The 27,958-nt window shown below is 42.0% G+C and overlaps 1 protein-coding gene across 1 annotated transcript; it reads right to left on the bottom strand.

The window, feature by feature from the left end:
* Window positions 1-1,196: 1,196 nt before the first annotated feature.
* IL18RAP (interleukin 18 receptor accessory protein) lies at window positions 1,197-27,958 on the bottom strand. Its single transcript, XM_062208795.1, has 10 exons — window positions 27,889-27,958; window positions 27,140-27,461; window positions 26,861-27,044; window positions 17,431-17,581; window positions 14,434-14,499; window positions 12,432-12,555; window positions 9,085-9,236; window positions 6,248-6,385; window positions 2,224-2,397; window positions 1,197-1,543 (listed from the first exon to the last, which is right to left on the bottom strand). Exons 1-10 carry the CDS (start codon window positions 27,956-27,958, stop codon window positions 1,197-1,199), a joined length of 1,728 nt encoding a protein of 575 aa, XP_062064779.1.

Raw genomic sequence — 27,958 nt, 5'->3', positions numbered from 1 at the left:
GTTTTTTTGACTTACAATGGTACAAAAGCAACATGTGCTCAGTAGAAATCACACTTGGAATTTGGAATCTGGGTCTTCTCCTGGTCTGGCTCTGTGTGTCCTCTTGGGTGATGCTAAGCAGCAGTAGCAGCAGCTTCCCCTCAGCCCTGAGGTCAGGAGGGAAATGTTCCCGCTCTACAGTGTGCTGTGATGTTCAGCCAGGATGCTCAGTCAGTTAGGCAGATTCAGTGCATTTTTGGCCTTGTGATATTTTTTTCATTTTAGCAATGGATTTATCAGGATGCAACCCCATCGTAAGCTGAGGAGTGTCTGTAGTCCATTTGCCCAGAGGGGTTATTACTCACAGGACACAGCAGACACTGATTGTAGCCCTGAACACTTTGTGTCTCATTGGTCTCTCATTCTTTCACACTTCATTCCCACGCTCTAGAGTCGATGAATGAACATAGTGCAAGGTATGCAAGGTTGCATAGTGCAACCATAGCAGGGTAACTATGGTTGACAACAGGTGCGTAAATATTTCAAAACAGCCAATAGAGAGGATTATAAATGTTCCCAACACAAAAGAAATGATGGATGTTTAAGGCGATGGGTCTGCCAATTGCCCTGAACTGATACTGCATACATACATTGAAATGTTACATGGTGCCACACAGATATGTCTAATATCTATATGTCTATTAAAATAAAAATATATGTGTTTTAAGTGAATTGTCCTCTTTATAGAAAACCTTTGGGCACAGTTGAAATCCCTTGGTTCTAATGAAATGGTGTTTATCTGATTGCACGTGTAGAAGAAGTCATGTGTAAAATACATGGCAGCCGTGCCAGTCCATAGCCACAAGCAGGGGCACCTGTACCTGCAGATTCCTCTCATACCACTGGGGACATGCTGGGGGCATTGTGAGCTGAACGCACACAGAGTTCGAAAGCATTCACTCCCTCCCTGTCCTGTCCAGGAGTCAGAGACTCTAAACCACAGCCTTGGGCTCCTTCCTGTGCCTGTCCAGCCTGCTTGGGGCAGGAAGAAGAACTGCTTTTCCATGAATCTGATTCAGGCTGTGTGTCCTGTCCATTTACCGCTCTCCTCCCAGGGGCTGGAGGGAAGGGTGTTCTTGCCCAGTTCACATTCTCTAAGCTGGGAGCTCCTCCCAGTGGTGTCTGTCTTGCTGAATCCTTTCTAGTGGAAAAAAAATTCATGACATAGTTTTGAATTTGTTGCACGTGAATCCTTTTGTGTTTTTAACAGGCATGTGGTAGCGTATCTGGGTCCAGAACCAGGAACTGGGAGGCACAGATTTTAAGCCTCTCCACGTGACAGTGGGCAAAACCCTTAGAGCTTTTTTCACAAGATGAGGTAGAGATTCCGGTTCTTCAAACGCACAGAACTTAATTAAAATTAGTTTCAGAGTTTTATCATCCAAGGCAAGATTTACTGCTGCCTGCAGTTCAAAGACACTGGGTCCGTTGACATAGTTGGGGCTCAAGACAAAGATTCCTCTTCTGCTTTTCTTAATGATGTTCACAATGTCTTCTGCATACACTGGGAATAAGGAAGTTAATCATTTGTAATTAATACAGTTAGACCTTGGGTCACAATAACCTAGGATGGCATATCTAACCAGAGGCTTCCTGGGGATAGATACTCTTATGTAAGGAGCAAAGGAGACAAGATTTAATCTATCACCATCAGTAATTGAAGATATACTCTAGTGTCTGGTGACTCCCAATTTTACATTCCTCCCCTATATCAGCCACCCCAAATGATTGATTCCACCAGGAACAGAACTCATGGGAACCCCAGGGCTGGCAAGGACAACAGTGATTGCAGAATGGCCCAGGAGAGAGACAGGCTGAAGTCTAGCCCTTTCATGGGAGACCCGAGCTTACCCATGCCTGACCCAGTGCTGAGGTTTAGGGCAGAGCCCCAGAAAGCAACAGGCCTGCTTTTTGGAATGAGAGAGACACCTTCCTGTGCAAGGGGCAGGGGAGGCATCTTGGTTCTGGAGAGTCTCTGAAGGGCCCCACACATTATTATTTTTTTCTCTGAATGATGACATATGTCTCTGGAACATGCTGGTCTGGGGAGCCACTCAAGAGAGAAGAATTCATGAAAATGCCTAGAAGTTGTACATTCCAACAGAAAGGAAGAACCAACTGAGAGCTGGCAAGCCTCCAAGTGCCCTTTTCATTCTCTGTTTTGTCTTAGCACAACGGACCTACCTCCTCCCGGAGCCACATCTCTGTCCAGCAAACACAAGGTGTACCCATACTTGTTCTCCAAAACCTCAGGGAACAGATTCAAAGCCAGGAGTTCTTCACTCAGCGATGGCGAGGCCACACCCTCCAAAGAGCTGCATTTCGCATAGGATACGAAGGCATCAAATTCCTTTTCATCTGAGAAAGAGGCACCATAGGCAACATAAGCCACTCTTTCTAATATCATGGTCCATAGGCACATGCTTGAAGCACTTGGTAAATGGGGAAGAAAGAAACTGAGAATCCTTATAGAATGCATTTAAAAACTAAAAATCTCCGGAAATCCTACTGCTGACTGGTAAGATTGACCATTCAAAACCAATCTCTCATTCAGGAAGCCCTCCTGCCTTCTCGCTGGGTTTGAATCACACAGCTGGGGCCCTCTGTGATGAAGGCACACCCGCTCTGGAGTTCCTGGGAGTCCTCTGTGCCTCTGCAGTGTTTCTGTCTCATTAGATCAAAGAGGGGTCGGCTCCATCAAAGGTGACAGGATCCAGTGAGCCAGGCGCAGCTGAGACTCAACACATGGCCTCCACCACACAACAAACTGCCTCCAAGAGAGCTGACAGCACCTTACCAACATCTGAATGCCCACAGCTAAAAAAGGACACTAGCTCGTAAGCCAGCTGTTTCCAAGGTTGCGTGACGCAAGTGCTCTGTGTCTGGCTCATAGAGCAGATAGGAGATAAGTATCCCCTCCCTTTCCTTCTAGACCAGAAGCCATATGAATACAACCAGTTTTAGGATATTTTAAAGCTGATATACTTCTTTTGATTATATGATCATAAACACTCACTGGTGATTGGGAAATGCTAAAGAGGTAACTGGAAGAAAGATAGAAAATCAGGGGTCAGTGCTGTAGAGTAGCGAGTAAAGCCAGCACCCCATATGGACGCCAGTTCAAGTCCTGGCTGCTCTACTTCTGATCCAGCTCTCTGCTATGGCCTGGGAAAGCAGTAGGAGATGGCCCAATTCCTTAGGCCCGTGCATCTACATGGGAGACTCGGAGGAAGCTCCTGGCTCCTGGCTTTGGATCAGCTCAGCTCCAGCTGTTATGGCCATTAGGGGAGTGAACCAATGGGTGGGAGACTTCTCTCTCTCTCTCTCTGCATTTTCTTCTCTCTCTGTATAACTCTGACTTTAAAATAAATAAACAAATCTTTAAAAAAAGAAAAGAAAGATAGAAAATACAAAAGGAAATCATAAACTTCAGAAGGGGTCATGGCCAGTTCACATTTCAACATTTCCCACACCCCCTGTCAAATGGTACAAGGCTAATTCAGGAATAATAATAATAATTTATTTTAAATTTATTAAAATGGATTAAAAGGTAAGTTTATTTTGATGCAAATGACTTTTGAATCCCATGCATATGAGAAGTCTTCAAAATGTTTCTGGACAATGTGTATTATGAAAAAACGATGCTTGGATTTTATTACTTTTTGCACCAAAATCAACTTATGTTTTAATTCCATCTTTTCCACTGACTATTGGAAGACCCCTCCCAGCCTCGTGTTGTTGCCACAAAGCAAACGGCAGTGCCGGGGCTGCTGCCATCTGGTGGCATGCCTGTTCCACAGGGCTCTCAGAGGTGTCAGTGGAGAGAAACCAGCAACAGAAAAGGCAGGGCCCAGAGTCCAGGAGCCCAGGTCGGGAAGAAAGAGACTCGCATGTGGCAGGCAGGTACATGCTGTGCAGGAAAACATCCCAAGTTGCTACTGTTCCTTCCATATCCATGTGGAACCCCAGAAAACTAGGATTTCTCCATAATCAGGTAACTCAACTTCTTCAGTGATAAAATTTGAGTGTAGAGTAGGTCCACCACAATTCTAACATTCTGTGTCTCTAAAATTTTGAGAAAGGGCCAGCATTCTGGAACAGCTGGTTAAGACACTGCTTGGGATGCCAGAATCCTTTATCAGAGCACAGGTTCAAATAATCGCTGTTCTCTCTACACCCTAGCTCCCTGCCGGTGAAAGCAGTGGAAGATGGCCTGAGTGCTTGGGCTCCTGCCGCCCATATGGGAGACTCAATGGAGCTCCAGGTTCCTGGCTTTGGCCTGGATCAGCCCCAGTTTACAGCTACTGGTTCAGGAAGTGAACCAGTGAATGGAAGATTGATCTCTCTCTCTCTCTCTCTCTCTCTCTCACACACACACACACACACACACACCACACACACACATATCACTCTGCCTTTCAAGTAAGTAAATAAATCTTTTAAAAAATAAAAAGTGTTGAACATTCGGCATTAACTTGGTCATTAAGCTAAACAATATCGGTTTGGCCAGCAGATGGCGCTGCATCACTGTGCTTACAAACTTGACTGCTTCACGTTTGATTAAGGAGGCTTTGCAAAGTAAAAGTACACAGTATTTCACTGTGGGTTTATTCTTCTACAGAAGTCCTAGAATCGTAGGTGAATAGCATTTGAGTAAAAGAATTCTGAAACAATAAGCCTAGGGAAAACAATAAGCCATTAGTTAATCAGCTCAATTTGGAAAAATTAGTATCTTTAAAAACTAGATTTCAGAAACAGTTTAGCCTTAAGGATTTCTAGAATGTATTCTGAAAAAAAATTAGCCTAAACACAGATGTGACTGGTGCCTTTTTTTTTAACTATTTGATAAGGAGGAACATGAAAAAGAGAGGGAGAGAGAGATTTCCATTTCCCTGATTCATTTCGCAAATACCCTGGTATTTGGCCAGGTTGAAGCCAGGGACCAGGAACTCCACCTGGGTCTTCCATGTGAGTGGGAGCTGAGTCATCCTCCGCTACCTCCCAAGGTTCACATTAGCAAGGAGGTGGAGTCAGAAGTGGAGGATGGGCTTGAACCAAGGCCCTGCAACGCGGGAAGCAATGTCCAAGCAGTGTGCCAACCACTGCGGCAAACACCAACCTCTTCATTATTTCTCTGCTCGTCTTCTCCCCAGTGATCTGAGAACTTTTCCTGGATTCTTTATGAGAGAAAAGTTCTTGAGTTTGGAGGAGCTTCCCCATGAGATAATAATCATCCCTGAAATCCAGCAGAAAGCTCATTCCAAACTGCAGACTCATTCACTACAACCACAAACATTCTAACCTTGGAGAACAGAAGCAGCTCTTCTATCCTAAAGAAGCAAACATGAATGATGATCATCATGCTGTCTCATAGGAAAAATGAGAAATACTCCATTAATAGTAATTTCACTTGCATTTTATAGAACTTCTATAAAACGACACCTGCTACTTTGGTGTCATTGCATCGTGCTCCTCATTTTGAAGACGAGGCTAACTAATAGCTAATGGGGTGTCTTAAGTCATATAACCTGGCTCCCATAGCTTCCAGTGGTTCAATTTGGGGCAAATGACTTCATCTCTCCTTGTCTTGCTTGAGAGATTGCTGTGACAATTAATGTAATTAATACACAATGCAAGCATACACTCCACTCTTCAAAAAATAAATAATAGTGTCTAGTGCATGCTGGGATGCATGTACTTGGTGCCATTCTAAATGCTTACTACGTCTCAACTCAAGGAGGCCTCAGCATCTTTGGGACTGAAGCTACTGCCATCTTATTTTATAGAGAAGGAAACCAAAGCCCAAGGATGTTGAGTCACTCTTCAAGTCGATTTAGGTTGGTCAGCAGAGAGAGGTATCATTTTCATACCCCTATATACTCCCCCAATAGCATCATTATCTAAAAGCCTTGTTAACTGGAGTAAAAAACTGAATGTTTCCCTTCCCTTGCCCAGTGTGAAGCCCCCAGACCTGGAAGAAGGTCTCCAAAGCTGTGGGACATGACTCTGTCCATCAGGAAGCACTCATTTCTTGAGCTCCTCCCTCCTATTCTGCCCCCTAGGGCACGGAGCACCTAAAATTCTCTCCTAAGATCCCTCGGGGAGTGAAGCTGATGGGTAGTGGTGGCATGCCCTACCGTCTTGGACAATGTAGTACCAACACCAGCTTGGAAGGGTGCACGCTGGGGGGCGTGCTGGGTGGCCTTACCTCCGAGCGTCTCATCCTGGCTCTGGCAGCTTTGCCACAGCAGCGCTATTTCAATCCAGTACGTGTAGAGGACAGCACTCGCCGTGAGCACGGCCAGCAGGGTCAGCACGGTGCCCAGCAGGACGTACACGAACACCGCTGGGGAAACATGGAGGCCGTGAGCGGAAGCCGAGGCGTTCACTGGCGCTGTTACCTCACCCAAATCACCTGCTATGGCAGCCTCTCTGGAACCCGAGGACATCGTAAAGTATAGTTGAGGGAAGCACCTTACAGGAAACGCGAGAGAACCCAGGAGAAGTTCCTACTCAGGGTGACCTGATTTCCCGTAGCCATGTGACCGGTTTTCCCTCACATACACAGCCACACAAGCTGTTCACATCCATGTAAACTACTCGCACATATGTCATCCATAGGAACATTGAAACTTTCTGAGACCAGGAGTTACCTTTGGAGCCTCTGTGGGACCTGAGGCAAGGGGTGTTTTACACACCTCAGCTGAAGGAAGCCCAGGGCAGGCAAAACTTTGTCTCATGTAAGCCTCACACATATTCAAACCCTCTCCATTGATTGAGTGAATGAGTGACACCCATTTCATCTCCGGGCATCATGAGAATATTAAAAGCCAGAGAAGATTCCTCTTCAGCTCGGGGTGACATGTTTCAGAACCCTGTGGATTGGGGCTGGCACTGGGGCATAGCAAATAAAGCCACTGCCTGCAGCGCCAGCATTGCATATGGGCACTGGTTTGGATCCCAGCTGCTCCATTTCCCTTCCAGCTACCTGCTAATGCACCTGGGAAAGCAGGTACTTGGGCTTCTGCACCCACGTAGGAGACCAGGAGGAAGCTCCTGACTCCTGGCTTCAGATTGGCCCAGCTCCAGCCATTGCAGCCATTTGGGGACTGGGCCAGTGAATGGAAGACCTCTCTCTCTCTCTCCTGCTCTCGCTCTTGCTCTCTGTAATTCTGCCTTTCGAATAAATAAATAAATCTTTTTTAAAAAGGCCCTGTGGATGTCTGAAACTAGAAATAATACTGAATTCTAGATATATTGTTTTTCCTATACATACGTATAAGAAAGTTTAATTTATAAATTAAGCATAGTAAGCGATTAAAAATAATAAAAAGGATCCATTATAACAAGGTACTGACATGAAAGTTGTGAATTGGATCTCTCTCTTAGAATGTCTTCCTGAATTGTACTCATCTTTCTTCTTGTGATGATGTGAGATGGTACTTAAAGGAGGTATTTTTTTGACTTCTCTTTGGTACATGCAAGCTTCCAGTATCACTGTTCTTACATTTTCGGGTCATTGTTAAGAAGAGGAGAGTAACTTGAATGTAAGCACTGTGATGTTATGACAGCTGATCCGATAATCAAGATAGTAAAGAGAGAGTAGCACATACAGCATGGATGCACTGGGCAAAGAAAGTCATGAGCTACATCCCAGACAGGACGGTGGGGACTGGCTTGCGATTTCATCATATTATGAAAAGATGTGTAATCTAAAACTTATGACTGTTTATTTCTGGAATTTTCCATTTAATACTTTCAGACTTCGGTTGATCACAGGTCCCTAAAATCTTAGGAAGTATAATGGCAGATGGGGGCGGGATGGGGAGGCCTCTACTGAGTTCCTTACCTAGAATTTCTACTGTTTTTTTTTTTTTTTTTTTGACAGGCAGAGTTAGACAGTGAGAGAGAGAGACAGAGAGAAAGATCTTCCTTCCGTTGGTTCACCCCTCTAATGGCCGCCACGGCTGGCGCTGCACTGATCCAAAGCCAGGAGCTGGGTGCTTCCTCCTGGTCTCCGATGTGGGTGCAGGGCCCAAGCACTTGGGTCATCCTCCACTGCCCTCCCGGGCCACAGCAGAGAGCTGGACTGGAAGAGGAGCAACTGGGACAGAATCCAGAGCCCCAACTGGGACTAGAACCTGGGGTGCCGGCGCCGCAGGCAGAGGATTAGCCAAGTGAGCCACAGTGCTGGCCTACTGTGTTGTTTTAAAAGGCTATGATATGGGGCTGGTGCTGTGGTGCATCAGGTTAAAGCCTTGGCCTGCAACGCCAGCATCCCATTTGGGGGCTGATTCGAGTTCCAGCTGCTCTAGTTCTGATCCAGCTCTCTGCTACGGCCTGGGAAAGCAGTAGAAAATGGCCTACGTGCTTGGGCCCTGCACCCACGTGGGAGACCCAGAAGAAGCTCCTGGCTCCTGGCTTTGGATCAGCTCAGCTCTGGCTGTTGCAGTCATTTGGGGAATGAACCAGCGGATGGAAGACCTCTCTCTCTCTGGCTCTACCTCTCTTTGTAACTTTGTCTTTCAAATAAAATAAAAAATAAATATCAAAAAAATTAAACAGGCTATGATAAGTGATTTTAAAAATATTCTACACATTGAGAAAGATTACTTCTCTCCTCCATTCTCCATCCACCGAAACAGGAATCCATTGTGCTTTCTGGATTTGGAAGCCAGGAAAGGTCAAGAGGAAAGGGAGCTTCGTCTTAACATGATCCCTGCCATGTAGGGCATGCCTTGGAGGTATTTGTAGATGGAATGAATGAATGAATGGTTTAATGAATGACAGGCTTTCCCAACACAGCCTCTTATACACAGAATACTAGTTAACAGGATCAGCTCTGAGTCACTGACAAGGAATTACCAGATTGTGCCTTTTGTCAGGGTAGTAAGTGGGCTAACGCAAGCAAAGAACTCGGAACAGGGTCTGGCACCTAGAAAATGTTCACTGTTATCTTCATCATGACCATTCTTTAGGAAAGTCCCTCCTCTCAAAGGTGAAAGCTGGGGCACCCCTTTCTGCAGGGCGAACTTCCGGGCTCACCTCCTTTCTTTTCCTTCAGTTGAATGGACTTGGTTGCATTCCCGATGGAGTTCTGAGCAAAGCAAAGGAATCTCTTGTGAAGATCGCCCCGAGTCACTTCTTTCAAGAAGAAAACACGCTCAATGATTTCATCCTCCAATGTGGATTTAACACTTGGAAAGGAAGAAGAATGCCACACCCATAACATAACTTGACACTCAGTGGCAGTATTTGGAGGTTGCCCAAAAGTATTTCCAAAAAATTATGGAACACATGGGGCTGGTATTGTGCTCAGAAGATTAAGCTGCCACCTCTGATGCCAGCATCCCACACAGGCACCAGTTCAAGTCCTGGTTGCTCCATTTCTGATCCAGCTCCCTGCCAATGCACCTGGGAAAGCAGCCGGAGATGTCCCAAGTGCTTGGGCCCCTGCATCTACCTGGGAGACGTGGGTGAAGCTCCTGGCTCTTAACTCCTGTCTTTGGCCTGGCCCAGCTCTGGCCATTGTGGCCATTTGAACTAGCAGATGGAGTATCTCTGTCTCTCTATCTCTGCCTTTCTCTCTCTTTCTCTGTAACTCTTATTCCAAATAAATAAATAAATAAATCTTTTTTAAAAAGATTATAGAAAACAGAATTAAAAGATAAGCTCATTTTGGGGATCACCATTGTGGCATAGCAGGTTAAGCCACCACCTATGACACTGACATCCTATATGGCACTGAATCATGTCCTGGCTGCTCCACTTTTAATCCAGCTCCCTGCTAGTGGTCTGAGAAAAGCAGCTGAAGATAGCCCAAGTGTTTGGGCCCCTGACACCCACGTGGGAAACCTGGAAGAAGCTCAGTGTTCCTGGCTTTGGTCTGGCCCAGCCCTGGCTGTTGTGGCTATCTGGGGAGTGAGCCAGCAGATAGAAGCTTTCTCTCTTTTTCCTGCATCTTTCTGTAGCTCTGATTTTCAATTAAATAAATAGATTTTTAAAAAGATTAGGTCATTTTGGTGCAAACACTTTTTGAAATCTATGCATATTTTTTATAACATATATGGTGTATTCCATGAACTTTTTGAAGATCTCTTGTATGCAAGGATTTCAAAAATGTTTGCACCTAAAACAACGTATTTGTCATTCCAGTTTCCATGGACTTTTGAAGTATCACAACACAAACAGCTGGTTTGGCTTTCAGAAAAGCTATGGAATCAACAATAGAGGAAGATACAATGATCAGAGAAATGTATCCATGATTAAATTATCGATTCTGCTGAGCATTTATTCTACATTGCTACATTTGGATCTCTTGACCTTTTTGTTCTAAGAATTCCCCTTGAGAGCAGACAATAACAATAATTTAAGAATAATATTAGGAATGATTAAATCTTACTGAGGGTTTACTATGTATCAGGTGTTCTTCTGTGCACTGAATACGGACTAATTTCCTCTATTTCTCACTTCACAGGAACCTTACAAAATAATAAGAGCCTCCTAACTTGACCATGGATGAGATACAAGCATAAAAGGGGGATAATCTTCCACCCACAAGGGAGATCTGGATTGAGTTCCTAGGTTTGGCCTGGCCTAGCTCTGGCCATTACAGGCATTTGGGAGTGAACCAGGAGATTGGAGCTTTCTCTCTCTCTCTCCCTCTCTCTCTGTGTGTGTGTGTGTGTGTGCTTTCTCTCTCTCTTCCTCTGAAATTAATAGTATAAACAACAAAAAACTTTTAAAAAGGGAGTCTTATTTACATGGATGATGTTTTAGGCTGTGTTGCTCTGAGCCTACAAGACCAGCTCTTACCCACCAGTTGCTTCCTCCCTGCCACAGTTGTGACAAGCTATGATAAGCTGTGATAAGTACACTCTACTGTACCCACCGTTACCATGAGCTTGCAAAGTAGGAGCTAATACTGATGGATTATAGATGGAATGACAGATACTCACGAGGGTTAGGGGCCATGTTGCCATTAGATGGAAGACAAAGATTCACACCCAAGGATGCGTGACAACATGTTCTTTGTCGTTGCATTTCTTATTCTTGTTGCAATGCCAGCTTAAGATGGGACCCAATGACTTCTCTGATCTTAGAAATTCCCCCTAAATCTTATTGTGCTACCAAAATATATTCCTTTGTTTTCTAACAATATGCACTTTTTGAAATGATGTTAACATTTGTTCATTAAAATGCTTCAAAATTCAGAAGATAATATTTACTATACAGACTGTTGTAATGGGTCAGACTTTGAGAAACTGATAGGATACATCCTTCAGTGACACATTGGTTTGGACATGATTGAATGCAAGCCCTTTGACTTTCCAGGGGCTAGAGACCAGCTTTCCAAGGCTCATGGTAGCTCCAAATATTTATAGTCTTTCTTTCCATAGGCACTCATCTCTCACTAGCAAATTTCATCCGTTGACCTGGATTCTATGCTCCAGAGACCAGTGAACTGAAATGCATTTCTCATTTAACCATGCTAGTTCCTAGGTACTTCCAGACAGATAAGCTGCCTCTGAGACTCCTTTTCCTGATTAAGTTGCTTCAACTACTCCTCGCTGCACCTATTTTTGTCAGATTCCTTATGATGGTACTATTTTTTGATTCTTTCCAGGCCCTTAATGACTCTCCAGATTTGTATCCTTGACCTTGCCACATATGGCAATGGTGAAAACAGGGTGTAGGGTGGGCAGCACCTATTCCTATTTGTTGGATAAGGCCACTCTGTATTCAAGCAGCCTGTGTCTACACAGCTGTGTGCATAGTTCCATTGTTTAAAGATTTATTTGTTTACTGATTTGAAAGGCAGAGCAATAGAGGGAGAGGGAGAGAGAGGGAGAGGGGAGGGAAGAGGGATGGGAGAGGGAGAGGGAGAGCTTCCACCTGCTGGTTCACTCCCCAAATGGCTCCAACAGCCAGGGCTGGTCCAGATTCAAGAACCAGAAACTCCAGCCCAGTCTCCAACAGGGGTAGCACAGACTCCAAACCCTTGTGCCATCTCCATTGCCCTTCCAGACACATAAGCAGGACGCTGGATCAGAAAGCAAAGCAGCTGGGGCCCTGTGATATGGGATGCCTGTGTCACCATCAATGGCTTAAAACACTGCACAACAACGCTGGCCCCCACGGCTCATTTTTTTTAAAGTCACATCAAACTGTGGCTACAAATGAAGCAACAATAGAAGTTGTTTAAACAAATCAGCTTAAAGATTTTATTTTACAGTCCTATCACAAACTGTGAGGCCCCCATGTTTAACTTTAACCGGCCCACTAGTTGGCGCTAGAGACTAACCCAAGAATTGAGTATTTTAGCTGTTTCTTTAAAATGTGAGCATCTACTCGGGGTTACCAAGATTGAAGTCCACTAGTTTCCCTCTTACCTTTTTCCCTGAGGTGTTGGGACTTCCCACAGCTTGTTGGACTCTTTGACGTACCACCTGATCACAGGGTTAAAGTCCCTTTCAAAGCCAAATCGTGCTTTGCAGTGCAGACTTAAAGGTTTTCCTGAAAATGCAGACAAGGGAGAAAACAGGAAGGGAGGGCGTGAGAAGGCTTTGTGTCATCTGGGGAGGAAGATGTGACCAGACGTCGTTTCCTGGCTTAGTCAGGTGTGCAGATGAAGCAAAGGTGCCAGGAATAACTAGATGCTGCCACTCCTCTTTCAGAAATGCAGAGCTCCAGGTGTTCAAGTTCAAGGTGCACTGATAAAAAACTTTTTACTGGGGTTGGTGTTGTGGCACAGTGGGTTAAGCCTCAGCATGAGATACCAGCATGCCATAGAGGAGGGCAGTTTTGAGTCCCCACTGCTCTACTTCTGATCCAGCTCCCTGCTAATGGCCTGGGAAAGCAGCGGAGGACGGCCTCTGCCACTCTTTTGGGAGACCCAAATGGAGTTCCTGACTTCTGGATTCAGCCTATCCCAGCCCTAGCTGTTGAGGGCATTTGGAGAGTGAAGATCTCTCTCTCTCCCTCTCTTCCTCCTTCTCTCTTTCTCACTCTGCCTTTCAAATAAATAAGTCTTATAAAATTTTTATTAACCAATATTTACATATTGAAATGAAAATCCTGAAGTTACTGTAGCATAAAATCTAAAGAGGAAATTATTCAGATATTTAGCTCTTCAGGGATGGGCATGTGTATTATTGTTATTATTATCTTTCTACTCTTTCTATAAATGATATTCAAATATGTTCTACCTGAAAGTTAATATTTTACCATGATATCACTAGAAATTGTACTCAAAAATGCACTTTAATGCTTTTCCATCAGTAATATTCTAAAATTCACTTATGCCATGAGTGACTTGACTATGTGTTTTGGATTCATTAATTTTTCTTTGTTCTTTCCTCCTTCCACAGATCCTTGTGATGTTGCACATATTGCTATCACTATTTCTACAGTTAAAATATAATAGTACTGCTAACCAATATCCTTATGCTGTAATATCTATGTTTATGTTTCTTCCTGTAATAATAAAACTTTTATTAGTGCTTAAAGGATAACTTATTTTATTAAAACACTAGCATTTGGTTTTACATACAGCGATTCCATGTCTGGCTTATTTCACATAGCATAATGATCACCAGTTCCATCCATTTCTTTGCAGATGTTGGGATTACATTCTTTTCTATGGCTGAGTAATATTCCATTGCATCTACACAGAAGATAAATACCACATGTTTTTCTCTCAGGTGTTTGTGTGTGTGTATTACAGTGTGTGGATACCTTATTATTTTATAGATATTTAAATTATACATGTCATATTCACTAAATTATAATGGTTATGTAACAAAAATAAATACAAAAATTTATTTGGCTGTATGGAAAGAGATGAATATTATTGATGTTGACAAAATGAAATGAAATGGCAGGGGAGTCAATTTCCCCTCTCCACAAAAGAAACTCTGCTTTGGACAATACTAAATTTTCGAGCAAGGTTTATAGAATTCCACCATATTCTCTTAAAGGCAAGACCAAGTATCACATTCATAAGGGTTAACACTACTCAAGTGGGAAATCTTATAGGAATAATCAATAAACCTCACCAATTTACATAACCACGTATTCCTGGGAGGAGTAGGAAATATGTAAAATATATTGATCATACCCAAGGCACTGGCTATTTACCAGCCATTTTCCCATTATTTCTCAATGTAACCTTATAAGGTCATTTTTATGGTGCCTGTTTTGCAAATTAAAGACTGAGGTTTAAAAGGATTAAGTCCCAGTGCATGTCCACAGAAGTAGTCGTGGCTGAACCAAGCTGCATGCCCCGCTCTGGACGACGACAGGGCCCAGTGTCTCTTCCTTGGGTGACTCTAAGAGCAGGTCCCAGAAACACAACGCCATTCAAAGGTAACAATGCAGTCACCAAGTTCTTACCAAGTTCTGCTTCCAGGGTGTCCTTGATGGGTTCCAGAATATCTGGTTTGAGATTAGTGTTTTTCACTAAAAGAGGGAAAAAAAAAAAAGAGGAAAAAGTCATGTACATTGGGAAATCTGAAAGCCTGTTTGCAAAAGGTTTGGGTGCATGTCTACTCTTTGATCTAAATAGCTGAGAGGCCCCCAAGTTTTTACCTAGTCTGGTTAATTTAAATATCTATATGTCAGTATGACTTAGGTGGCTAAACATCCTTTTAAGACTAATACTTTCCTCCTCTTCCATTTTCTAAGTCTACTCACAGATCAGTCAGAGGCATTTTTTTTTTTTTGACAGGCAGAGTGGACAGTGAGAGAGAGAGACAGAGAGAAAGGTCTTCCTTTTTGCCGTTGGTTCACCCTCCAATGGCTGCTGCAGCCGGCGCGCTGCGGCCCTGGCGCACCGTGCTGATCCAAAGCCAGCAGCCAGGTGCTTCTCCTGGTCTCCCATGCGGGTGCAGGGCCCAACCACTTGAGCCATCCTCCACTGCACTCCTGGGCCATAGCAGAGAGCTGGACTGGAAGAGGAGCAACCAGGACAGAATCCGGCACCCCAACCGGGACTAGAACCCGGGGTGCCAGCGCTGCAGGCAGAGGATTAGCCTATTGAGCCATGGTGCCAGCCTGTCAGTTGCTCTTGAACTGCTATGGTTGCCCCCACCAACTGGGTGGAGGGTGAGCCCAATAACTGCTGGGTACAAGCACACGAGCTGGAGTAGTCACTACCTTCCTGTGTCCAAAAATGGTGCCAGTCCTCCCTCCGCTGGCTGTAGATCACTGTTGTGGCAGGGAGAAGGGGAGAAAGAGAATTGCCCCACCTTTCCCCTTCTCTGGATGAGCAGTCATCTCACTGACCTGAGGGACCCAGGCCAGACTCAGAAAGGTGCAGTTCACTAAGCTCTCTCTCATCCTATATCAACAGTGATGCGGGCCTGTGCAATCCAATCTCACCCGGTTTGCCAAGGTGGGTGTGCCAAGCTGCTGGGTCTTTCGTTGTCTTGTTGCACCTTGCTTCATGTCTGTATTTTCCATCCAGGTCTGGGCCATTTCTACTGCTTTTGCAGGATTTCCCACTGATGTTTCCCTTGCAGCTTTACTCTGAGAGTTTACTTTCTCAACTTTTTTTTATGTTAATTTTACTCAGCCTAATTCAGATCACCCTGTCACTATTCCACCATCTTGGAATCTCCTCCTTTGTTTCTTGTATGAAGCTCTCAATTTATTTGAACAGTGTGAGGTTGGTTTTGCTTCAACACCTTCTCCCTCCATTGACTTTACGTCTCCTTCTCGACTGAGCCATGTTCTCTTTCACTTCATGGACATCATCTATGCTTGGAATGGCATCTCACACGGTGTAATGGAGCCTATTTGACCTCACTCCTGTTTATTTGGAGCTGGTTTTATCTGGAAGGTGCCTTATATACTCACTGCTCCTCTGTCCTTCACTCACTGTGCTCACCTGGTTCCTATCTGTCCCACAAAATGATTGTGTTCTCAGGAGGTCAGAGAAAGTGCCCTCATTCTTACATCCTGGGCTCCAAACTTGCTACAAATCAGATATTCAATAAATATCTGTGTGGGAGTCAATAGCCATAAGGAGCAATGAGTGAATAGAGAAGATAGAAGTGGTAACAAAGAAGCTTTGACTGATTTAGATGCAAAAATTGGTGCCAGATGTTCCTTGGGGGAGGGGAAAGTAGATTAAGCCAGTGAGAATTTGAGAAGCCAAGTAATGCCTGACTAAAAGAGAAACTATCATTTGGAGAGTTATGTGGTATAAGTGGAATATTCACACTCTAACTTCTTTTCAAATTATTGATGTAAGAAAGAAAATGACTGAGATCTGAAGTGGTAGAAAGAGTAAGTGCCATGGAGTTGACAGACATGTTTCACTCGATCCTAAGCTTTTCTATACCATGTGAATATTGCAATAAAAGAAGAAGATGTAACATTGACTGAGAACTCAACTAAGAATGAAGTCAACACTTCCAGCTCTTCCATACATTTCTGGGCTCCGTTATGTTCTGACTCCACAGGCCATGCCTAAATGAACTACATCATATAGTTTCTCCATGTTTATGTTTGTAGGTCTAGTAAAAGTGAACCAAAGGAAAGGGTGGGGCAAAATAGAAAAAAACTAAAGAAGAAATTCAGTGCACTGATAAACATGGCAGAAGGCTTCATCTCATTAGTCAGGGAGATGTAAATCAGGAAGAAACCAACACACACACTTGACATCAGTCAAAAAGTCTGACAACACCAAACATTAAGAGCCTTCAAACAGTGCATGGGAAATGCATGCCCTTGAAAAAGTTCAAAGTTTTTTCACACCAAAATAAACTTATCTTTCAATTCCATGTTCCATAAAACTTTTAAAACATCCCCCTATTACTTGGGAATAGTGAGAATCTATACATGACCACAAAACACATTTTATAGCACAAAATAATATTGTGTCACTATTGGATACATAGGGAGGTAGAAAAGGCATAAAACCATGAAAGGAAAAGATATATAAACCACAAGATTGTGACTTCACTGGTGCAGGATGTGGGAGGGATTGAGACGACCTCCAGCTATATCCACAATGTGTTATTTGTTTAAAGAAAATAAGATTTGTTTAAAGAAAATAAGATTTTAAGCATATGAAAAAAACATTAATGTGTTAAAGTTGGTGAAAGGTACACAGTTGTCATGTAATAGCTCATGTATGAAATATTTAATACATTTTAAAACTGTTTATAAAAACCAAATCAGGGATCAATGCAGAAACAACCCAATCTGATCCTGATCCAAAAGAAAGTCTTCCTTAGGGAATGGGATCTGAGTTAATGGAAGAACTGATGTTTTTCCCAAATCAAGGTTTTGCATGGCTACAAGCAAAGGAAAAAAAAATACTAAGGCAAAGTAATAGGAAGCTGGGATTCAGGTATGAATTGTTAAGGTAAAAATCTTGCTTACCAATGGTTCTTACTTGAACAACAGCTCTGACTGTCCATGAGCCTTCATTATCCGACTGAGTGTAATCACACACATACGTGCCCTGGTGATAGTCATAAATCTCATCCACCATCAAGGGGTTGCTCCTTTTGTCAGAGAGGAGTCTTCCATTCTAATCCCAAAATAAGAAAATGGCATAGCTTTATTGAACTGAAGAGTTTTTATTCCTATTAGTCACATCTGTAGAAAAGTCTCAGAGGTTTGAACCAGGGATAGATGTCCGTGAGCTTTTGTGTTCCAGCATACAATGAGTGAGCCAGTGATGGTCAGTTCTTTGTAAATGATGAGTGGATAAATAAAGGTACACTTGAAGGGAAGATTTTGAAGCAAGAGAATCACATGATCAATACTTTGGAGAAAAAAATAAAACCCTTGTAACTAGGTATGGAAGCTCTTGAAAGTTGAAAGAAAAACTGTCCCACTGAGCTTTATACTACTATTAGTGCAGCATACAAGAGGCTCAATAAATATTTGTTGAATGATTGATTATCACTATACCAATCATCCTGAAATACCTCAGCACCATGACTGAGTATAGTAATATTTCCATGGCACATGACTTTCCAATTTTCAATAAGAATACCAGGAGCATATCTCTTAGCACTGTAGTTGATAGAAAAGTAATAAACAACAAAAGTAATAAAATAATAAAGACCTGTCCTAAAGAGAGATTATAATATTCTGTCTCATGTATTATTGCATATAATTATCCAAGAATTCCCTAACTTGGACTGTACAGATTACACTTCTTCCATTTTATAAATAAGAAAATAGCACTTCTGGAATGAAATAAAAGCTAGCAAGTGAGAGACTAGTGAGAAAACTGACAGACAGCCTACACCTTCTAACTGTGAGTTTCCTGTTCTGATTAATTTCCCTCCCACTTTGCCTGCTAACTGGTAGAAGCAAGGACTTCCCCCATCCCAAGTCTCTGGTGTGGTTTCTGTGGTCCAAAAAAGGAATTTCCAGTAGGTTGGCAAAGAGTCTGAGAGGGGCCAAACTGCTCAGAGAGGTAGCTGCAATAGGAAGTAAAGCAAAGTCGAAAGGTGAAGAGAGACAAGCTGAAATATTGGCCAAGTGATCTCAAGGGTCGCGACACTTAGAAGGAAATGTAAGGGTGGGGAAGAGTGATACAGAAACACGACTTTGGAGAACTCAGCAATATCACACAAGCGACAAGTTAGACGGGAGGTGTGCAGCACATCACCTGAGAAAGTGATAGAGGGAGGATGCAGAGCTGTCACCGAGAACTCAGTTGAGCCACCAAGAGTACAGGGAATAAGATGGACTTGATTGTTTTTTCATAAAAAGATAAATATGCTTCGGTACATATCATTAGGGCTGCCTGAGATGGAACACAAAGAAAACGTCCAGGAAAAGACAGCTATCAGGGAGCAGAAGTTTACACCAAGGATCATGGGAAAATCATCTTAGTAACATAATCACAATTGATCCTAATAGAAAAGAGAGAGGCTAACATAGCTTTGCAAGGAAATCTTTGTTACGCTCAGATGTGAAACAAACAAAATATCAAAGGAGGAACATCCTCTGTTGTTAATCTGTATGAATAGTGTTGATATGTCTTAAAAAGAACCAAAGGATAAAAAAAATTCTGAAGACATCAAAAACTTGCAAAATATGTATGAAGCAAGAAGAACAAAGTTATTCTCATTAGTGGGGATAGTTATACAATATTGTAATATAGTATCATCATGTTCTTGTGCAACTAGGCAGCACAGCTACTCCATGGAGCACCACGCACACTGTACAAGGTCATTTCAGGTAAGTCATGGAAAGTCTATATTATGAAAAACTACACCTGGATTTCAAAGTTTTTTCACACGAATTTACTTTTAATTTTTCACAACTTTTTGAAATACTGTTGTGTTATTGTATGCAAATGGTGCTTCCTGGAACTGGGCAACACAATGGATCGCCCACCTGGGCTACCACCACCTTAGTCTGGGAGAACTCCGAGGAGCTACATTTCTGCTCTGTCCAGCATGATGGACTTGAAGTTCTCATATCTGTTTTAATGTTCCCGCATCATGGATACACTGGGTTTAGATTTGTATACATCACCTCTCTTTCATTCCTAATTGAAACAACTTCTTCCTTCTCCAACTTTTTTAATTCTGTGAATATATAGTGAACCAGAAAGGCCCAAAATAATGCAGTTATCCCTTTAACATACCCAGTCAATAATTTAATCTTTCTTTTGTATATGTATAAAGGTAATATGTACATATATATGTAAAAAAAGAGTGAAATCTTGTCTTTTGGAACAAAATGGATGTAACTGGAGACCATTTTGTTTAGTGAAATAAGTCAGTCTCCAAAAGAAAAATATATTTTCCTTGAGTTGTAATAACTAATATGCAGAGTACCAAAAAGTGTAATGTATATGAGCAAAAATAACATTTTGAGATTTGACTATTCTTTATAGCCCTTGTCTATATTCTTGAGGAACAATGGCTTTATTATTTACTACTTGTTGAATTCTTTATTTAGTGGAAGATTAAGCTTGTGATTATAAAGTAAATTGAACACTTGTCATTGTAAAATTTTAAAGAAACATAAGAAAAGAAGAAGGATGGGTATGGTGAGAAGTATCATGGTGCTCTTAAAACTCTATATATGGGGATCAGCACTGTGGTATAGTGGGTAAAGCAACCGCCTGCGTGCCAGCATCCCATATGGATGCTGGTTTGAGTCCCAGCTGCTCCACTTCCAATCCAGATATCTGCTATGGCCTGGGAAAGCAGTAGAAGATGACCGAATTCCTTGGGCTTCTGCACCCATGTAGGCGATCTGGAAGAAGCTCCTGGCTCCTGGCTTCAGATTGGCTCAGCTCTGGCCATTGCAACTCCATTTGTGGAGTGAATCAGTGGATGGAAGACCTCTCTGTGTGTGTGTGTGTCTCTCTCTCTGCCTTTGCTTTTCTGTAACTCTGCCTCACAAATAAAAAATAAAAAAATAAATCTTTAAAAAAACTATGAAAAACATGAATTTTTCCCCTTTATATAAATAAAAAAGTAACTATGAACAATTCAATGCTAACAAAACAATAAGATTTACACAATGTAAATAATTTCTAGACACATACAACCTATCAAGATTGAATTACAAAGAAATGAAAAATCTGACCAGACCAATAACAAGTAAGGAGATTTAATCAGTAATAAAAGCCCTCCATCAAAGAAAAAACACAGGTCTGCAAGACCTCATTGCTTTATTCTACAAAATATTTTTAAAAGAATAGCAATTATTTTTAAATTCTTGCAAAAAAATCAAAATTGAGCAAATACTTCCAAACCAATTTTACAAAACCAGCATCACCCTACTGCTGAAGCCAGGCAAGGATTATATGGGGAAAGGAAATTAAAGATATCCCAGAAGAACATAGATTCAAAATCTTCAGCAAAGTACTAGTGAACCATACTTAACCACATATTGAAAAAAGCATTCATTATAAAGCAAGTGATATTTACCCCTTGGATGCAAGAATCATTCAACACATGCAAGTGTGGTACACCGTATGAGTATTAACAACATAAGGATTAAAACTGTGACATTTCAGTAGATGCAGAAAAAGTATTTGACAAAATTCAACATCTTCTTGATAAAAAATTTCCAACAGATTAGGTAAACTCAGAATTATCACAACACAATAAAGACTGTTTTATGATGAGCCCATAGCTGATGTGAGATTAAACTGTTAAAACTGGGATGCTTTTCCCATAAGATCAAGGATGATACAAAAATGCACACTCCCCATTTCTTGTCAACATATAACTAGAAGAACGAGCCAAAGCAATTAGGCAAGAAAATGAAATAAAAACCATTCCAACAGGAATAGAAGAGGTGACATTGTCTCTGTTGTTGACATGAGTTATAAATATAGAAAACCCTAGATTGTTGGAATAAATAACTGTTAGAATGTATTAAAAATTCAATAATGTTGCAGGATACAAAATCTACATACAAAAATCAGTCAAGTTTTTATTTACTAATACTGAACTACTTGAAAAGAAAATTAGAGAGGTCATTTATAATAACAACAAAAATATAATATGTAGGTATAAATTTAACCAGGGAGGTAAGACTAATACATTAAAAACTACAGAACACTGAGGGATAAAGTTAAAGGAAAACCACAAATAAATGGAAATGTATTCTGTGTTTCTTTGATTGAGAGAATTAATATTGCTTTTTAAAAATATTTTAAAGATTTATTTATTAACTTCAAAGGCAGAGTTACAGAGAGGCAGAAGCAGAGAGAGAGAGAGAGATAGGTAGGTAGGTAGAGAGAGAGAGAGAGAGAGAGAGAGATCTTCCAGGCGCTTGTTCACTCCCCAAATGGCCTCAATGGCAGGGGCTGGGCCAATCTGAAGTCAGGAGCCAGGAGCTTCTTCCAGGTCTCCCACGTGGGTACAGGGGCCCAAGGACTTTGTCCACCTTCTGCTGCTTTCACAGGCACATTAGCAGAGAACTGGATGGGAAGTGGAACAGCCAGGTCTCGAACCAGTGAGCATACAAATGACACTGCAGGTGGTGGCTTTACGTGCTTTGCCACAGCACTGGTCCCAATAATTAATATTATTATAGTGTCCATACTACTCCAAACAATCTATAGATTCAGTACAATCCCAATGAAAACTTCAATGTCTTTTGTTTTCACAGAAATAAAAAAATAATCCTTAAAGTCATATGTAACTATAAAAACCAAAATAATCTGGAGGCATCATATTCTCTCATTTGAAAATGTATTGTATAATTGAAAACAGATCTTAGTAGTGAATAGGACTGAGAATAGGAGAGGGAGGAGGTGAAGGGGTGGGAGTGTGTGTAGAAAGAATCACTGTATTCCTAAAGTTGTACTTATGAAACACATGAAGTCTGTATTTCTCAAATAGGTTTCTTTGGGAAAAATAAAAATAAAAAAAGAAAATAGATTGTAAAATATTCAGAGCACTATGGGGGTGTCATAAAAACAGACACACTGATTGAACAGGATAGGAAATTCAGAAATAAACCCACCCATTTATGGTGAACTAATTTTTAACAAATGTTCCAAGAACATATGATGGGAAAATATGATCGCCTCAATAAATGGCTAATAAAACTGGTTAATCATATGGCAACATATGATATTGGATCCTTATTTCATAGGATACGCAAAGATGAACTCAAATGGATTAAAAACTTAAACATAAGAAAAACTAAGCATATTACCTGAAACTATAAAACTACCAGAAGGAAAAATAGGGAGGAAAGGTCCATGACACTGATCTGCACATTTTTGGATGTGACCCTGAAAGCACAGGCAACAAAAGGAAAAATAAACAATTGGGAAAATGGGATGGAATCAAATTTAAAAACTGCACAGCTAAGGAAACAACTGACAAAGTGAAGAGATAACCAGTCGAATGGGAGAATATATTTGCCAAACATTTATCTGAGAAGGGGTTTATATATATATATATATATATATATATATATATATATATATATATTAAAAAAAGGGAACTCAGTTAAATAGCCAGAAAGCAAATAAAACAATTTAAAATTCAGCAGGGAACCTGAACAGACAGTTCCCAAAAGAAGGCATAAAAATGGCAAATAAGTTTATAAAAATATACTCAGCCTCACTAATTACTAGGAAAATGCAAAATAAAATTCTAATGGGCTATCACCTTTCACTTGTTAGAAGGATCTTTATCAAAAAGATGAGTGAAAAAGAGCATTGAAGAGTATTTGGGGAGAAGGATCACTCTGAGGTGCATAGCCAAAGAAATTGAAATCAATATGTTGAAGGGATAGCTTCAACGCCCATGTTTGTTGCAGCATTATTTACAAAAGCCATGATACAAAGTCAACCTAAGTATCTGTCGACAGATGAATGGATAAGAAAAATGTGGCATTAGAAACAAAATGGAATACCATTCAGCCTTAAAAAGAAGGAAATTCTGTCATTTGTGACAACATGGATGGACTTGGAAGACACTGCACCAAATGAAATAATCACAGCATGATCTCATTTACATATGGAATCTAAAGTTGAATGACACAGGTGGAAAGCAGAACCATGGCTACCAGGAGCTGGCATAGGGAGGAATGCGGAAATGTTTGGTCAGAGTACACAGCATCAGAGAAGAGTAATACATTTTTTTTTTTGACAGGCTGAGTTAGACCATGAGAGAAAGACAGAGAAAGGTTTTCCTTCTGTTAGTTCACCCCCCAAATGGCCGCTATGGCCGGCGCACTGCGCCTATCCGAAGCCAGGAGCCAGGTGCTTCTCCTGGTCTGCCATGCGGGTGCAGGGCCCAAGCACTTGGGCCATCCTCCACTGCCCTCCCGGGCCATAGCAGAGAGCTGGCCTGGAAGAGGGGCAACCGGGACAGAATCCGGTGCCCCAACCAGGACTAGAACCCGAAGTACTGGTGCCACGGGCGGAGGATTAGCCTAGTGAGCCGTGGCGCTGGCCCAAGAGTAATACATTCTGAGAACTATTATTATAATCATAATGAAGTATTATATATTTCATAATGGCTAACAGTACATTTCAAAAGTCTCATCACAAAAGCTAGTAAGTAAGCAAAGGGACAGATGTGCTAATGAGCTTGATTTAATTATTCCACATTGTATACATGCATCAAAACATCGTATTAGCCCCCATAAATCTAGGGAATTATGATTTACTAATTTAAAATAATAAATAAGGTTGATTTTGAGGGGAAAAAAAGTATCGTCAAGCCTAAACTGTTTGATGTACTTCCAGAGACCCTACACCCACAGATTTATTTCAAAGTAATGTTCAGAGCATCTGTGGGGCGTATTCCTGGTCAGCCATTTCATCTGAACAGTGCTGTGTTTTTATCCTCTCACCCCTGTCAGCTTCTTCTCTTCTTGGGTGTGACCCACACAACAGTTGAGAACCTGGGGTCTATCACTCAGGAGAGGATGTTAGCTGTTACTTCATCACTTTGCATGATTGACCAGTGCCATGAGATCTGTGACTTCCAGATTCCTGAGGGCATGCAACTCATGAGACATAACCTCTCCAAATCTGTGCCAAAGCAACAGGTTAATCACAGCCATGGCTAGGTGAATTTTGGGATGGCTATTGCCTGTTCACAATTAAACATGTACTGATATTTGCTGTCCAAGCCTCAGAGAATGGAAACAAAGCTACCTTGGTTTAGCTTTTAAGAGCAGTGGATGCTAAGAGCTGGAGACCACTATACAGCTTATGTGCACCTGTAAGGAAAAATAGCTTTATTCACAGGTATGCCATTAATTAAAAATGCAAATTTATTTTCATCTGGAAAAAAACAAAAACAAAATGGAAGCAAGGCTGCTTTGTGGCCTGAAAACAGCCCCTCTAGAGAGCAAGACATCTGCCATCCTGGAATTTAGATACTGTGACCCGAGGGAAGTGTAGTCCTTAAGAGAGAAGTGAAAATGTGAACAGAACCACTGGCTCTTCATACTAGTCTCTTTTAAGAGATTATGAAAGTGTTTTCTAAATGAAATGCCACCACAGCCAGTGTTGTTTGTGTCATTCTAAATACAAATGTGATTAAGGCTATAAACCACACTGGTCGCTCTCTCTATACATTGATCTCTGTAACGGACTTAACACCTGTCTACCTGGCATCACAATGTCAGGCCAATTAGGTGAAGAAAATGCCATCCTTCACCACAGTAACTATTCCCAAGAGTCTCTCAGGTGGCCGGGGCTGTGGCGTAGTGGGTGGGGCCACTGCCTGCAGTGCAGGCATCCCATATGGGCGCCTGTTCGGAGTCCTGGCTGCTCCACTTCCGATTCAGCTCTCTGCTGTGGCCTGGGAAAGCAGTGTAAGATGGCCCAAGTCCTTGGGCCCCTGCACCCGCGTGGGAAACCTGGAGGAAGCTCCTGGCCCCTGGCTTCTGACAAGCACAGCTCAGGCCATTGGGACCATCTGGAGTGTGAACAAACAGATGGAGGACCCCTCTCTCTGCCTCTCTCCCTGCCTCTGCCTCTCTGTAGCTCTGCCTTTCAAAAAAATAAATCTTGAAAAAAAGATGAAACGACAAGGTCAACATCACTTACCTTCCTGTCTTTCATCAGTGACAATTTAAAATACTATTTTATCATAATAAAACACAAATGAGAAATCTTCCAAACATTACTAGAAAATGCATATTATGCAAAACCTATGCATAGATTTTAAAATATTCTTGCACCAAAATAAACTTCTCTGTTAATTCTATTTTTCCTTTAACTTTTAAAATTTCCTTTGTATTTTATGAAATCAAAAGGACTTTTGCATGATTTTTAAGGTAAAATATCAGGCTTCATATAGCCATTGTGGTTGCCAGAGGAGACTCAGATTCCATTCCCAGATTCCACAGAGAGGGTTTCCACTGACAAGGGACTCTGCAGGGCAAGACTCTTAAGCAGCATTAAATACCTGCTTAACACTTGGGAAAAATGAAAGCATGCAATTGTGATGTTTGCTCAGCTGTGGTTCCTACCTCAATGTCATTCCGAAACTGCTTCTCATAGCCTTTTCCTCTCAGCAGACTTCTCTCTCCCTATCATCTCACCTAGGCAAGAAACTTGCTCCCCAGGTGGACCCCACGTTTGTCCTAACTGTCCTCCCAGACATGTCCTCTTTGGAAAGTCTTCAGCTCTCCAGTTTCTTTCACAAATCCTTCAAACACATGCTTGCTGTCTTCCCTTTAGAAATAGCCATTGCTTTTCAGAAACAGTGCACGTGAACTAGCGTGTTCTCCTGCATTAGCCATTGCTGGTGAGTTTGTCTCACCTCAATATACTTGAATTTTAGAAATGTTTCTGGCATGGAGCAAATGGATGGCTCCAATAATTGGAATTCCAGGTGCTGTGACTACCTAGGGGACAAAACCACATGAGAAAGTCAAGTCTCCTGCACAGGCAGGGAGCTGTCTTTGGAATGTTCTGGACCTCAGATTCTCAGACACACATTTCTAGGAAGCACCTACAGAGACGTTATCATAAGAACAAACACTCCTACTAAAATGTCATGGAGGGGCCAGCTCTGTGGTATAGCAGGTAAAGCTGCCACCTGCAGTGGTGGCATCCCATATGGGAGCCAGTTCTAGTCCCGGCTGCTCCACTTCTGATCCAGCTCTTTGCTATGGCCTGGGAAAGCAGTAGAAGATGGCCCAAGTCCTTGGGCCCCTGCACCCATGTGGGAGACTCGAAAGAAACTCCTGGCTCCTGGCTTCAGCCATTGTGGCCATCTGGAGAGCAAACCAGCAGATGGAAGACTTCTATCTCTCTCTCTGCCTTTGCCTCTCTGTAAATCTGCCTTTCAAATAAATAAATATTTTTTTTAAAAAATGTCATGGAAGTCAGTCTTACCTGGTACCAGGTCATCTCTGGATTTTGCATATCACTTTGGCAGTTGAGACTGGGGCAATAAATATAGGCGGTGCTACCGAGAAGAAGGCTTTGCTTATGTGAGACATGGTTCTTGCAGGACACATTTGTCTGAGGTTTAACTTTTAAGATTGTCTTCACACAACAGGCCTCATCCCAAGGGGTCCTAGGAGATTAACGAGGCCCCATGAGCATAGACATCTTATTTAAATTGTAGAGAATTTGGGAATATTTTCAGATAAGAATGCATGTGGAATTTACCTAATCCTGGGTCTACAAACATATAACCCAGAATTATTCATCACTGGGGCTAAAAAACGAAGAGTGCTCTTGTCTTGAATGATACGAGGATGGCTTGGAGTGATTTCGCCAAGAGAATCTCCATCCTGTGGCTGTAGGTACCACTGCACATCAGATAGGTCCCTACTGCCACTGCAGGGCAGGTGTTGAGGGCCTTGGGTCGTTGAGCATTGACTTCTATGATGGAAGTGTGATTTCTCTGTCTCTGTTAAATCACAAAATATGACAAACTCCTCTTCACTGCTTGCCGAATACATCCAAAGGAGTGTTTTGGTGGCGCACTCTGAGAATCACAGTAAGCAAAGCGACACAGAAGCTTATTAGAAGATAACGCTATCATTACTAAGAATACTTGATCACACAATGGATCAAGCTTCCTTCTATGTCTTTCACCTAAATTGTGCTATATCATGGTGAAAAACAAGTTCATGTTCTGATTCTCTACCAAAGGACCTTTAAACTGTTGCTGAACTATCATTCACCCCTCTTCAGCAGTTTCCACTGGACACTCAGCAGTGGCCATTGGGTTCCCCAGCCATGCGTAGCCTCATCTGAAAGCTGTTCACCGCAATAATTCCCTCCCACTCCCTCCTTGACAGTGGGGAGGAAATGCTGAGTATTAATGCTGTGTTGTTGCTGGATCAGATTATCTGTCCCTGTCAACTGACTACAAGACTCCCGGTGCTGATATGAAAAGTGAAAACTCCTACCTGAAATAGAAAGTCCCTGAATGTTCTCTTCTGCAACAAGCCAAAGAAACATCCAGCCCAAGCAGCACAT

This window comes from Lepus europaeus, chromosome 13 (genome assembly GCF_033115175.1).
Source record: "Lepus europaeus isolate LE1 chromosome 13, mLepTim1.pri, whole genome shotgun sequence".
Lineage (NCBI taxonomy): Eukaryota > Metazoa > Chordata > Mammalia > Lagomorpha > Leporidae > Lepus > Lepus europaeus.
Note: the sequence above shows the minus strand (reverse complement) of the source record. Positions and strands in the feature narration are given on the sequence as shown.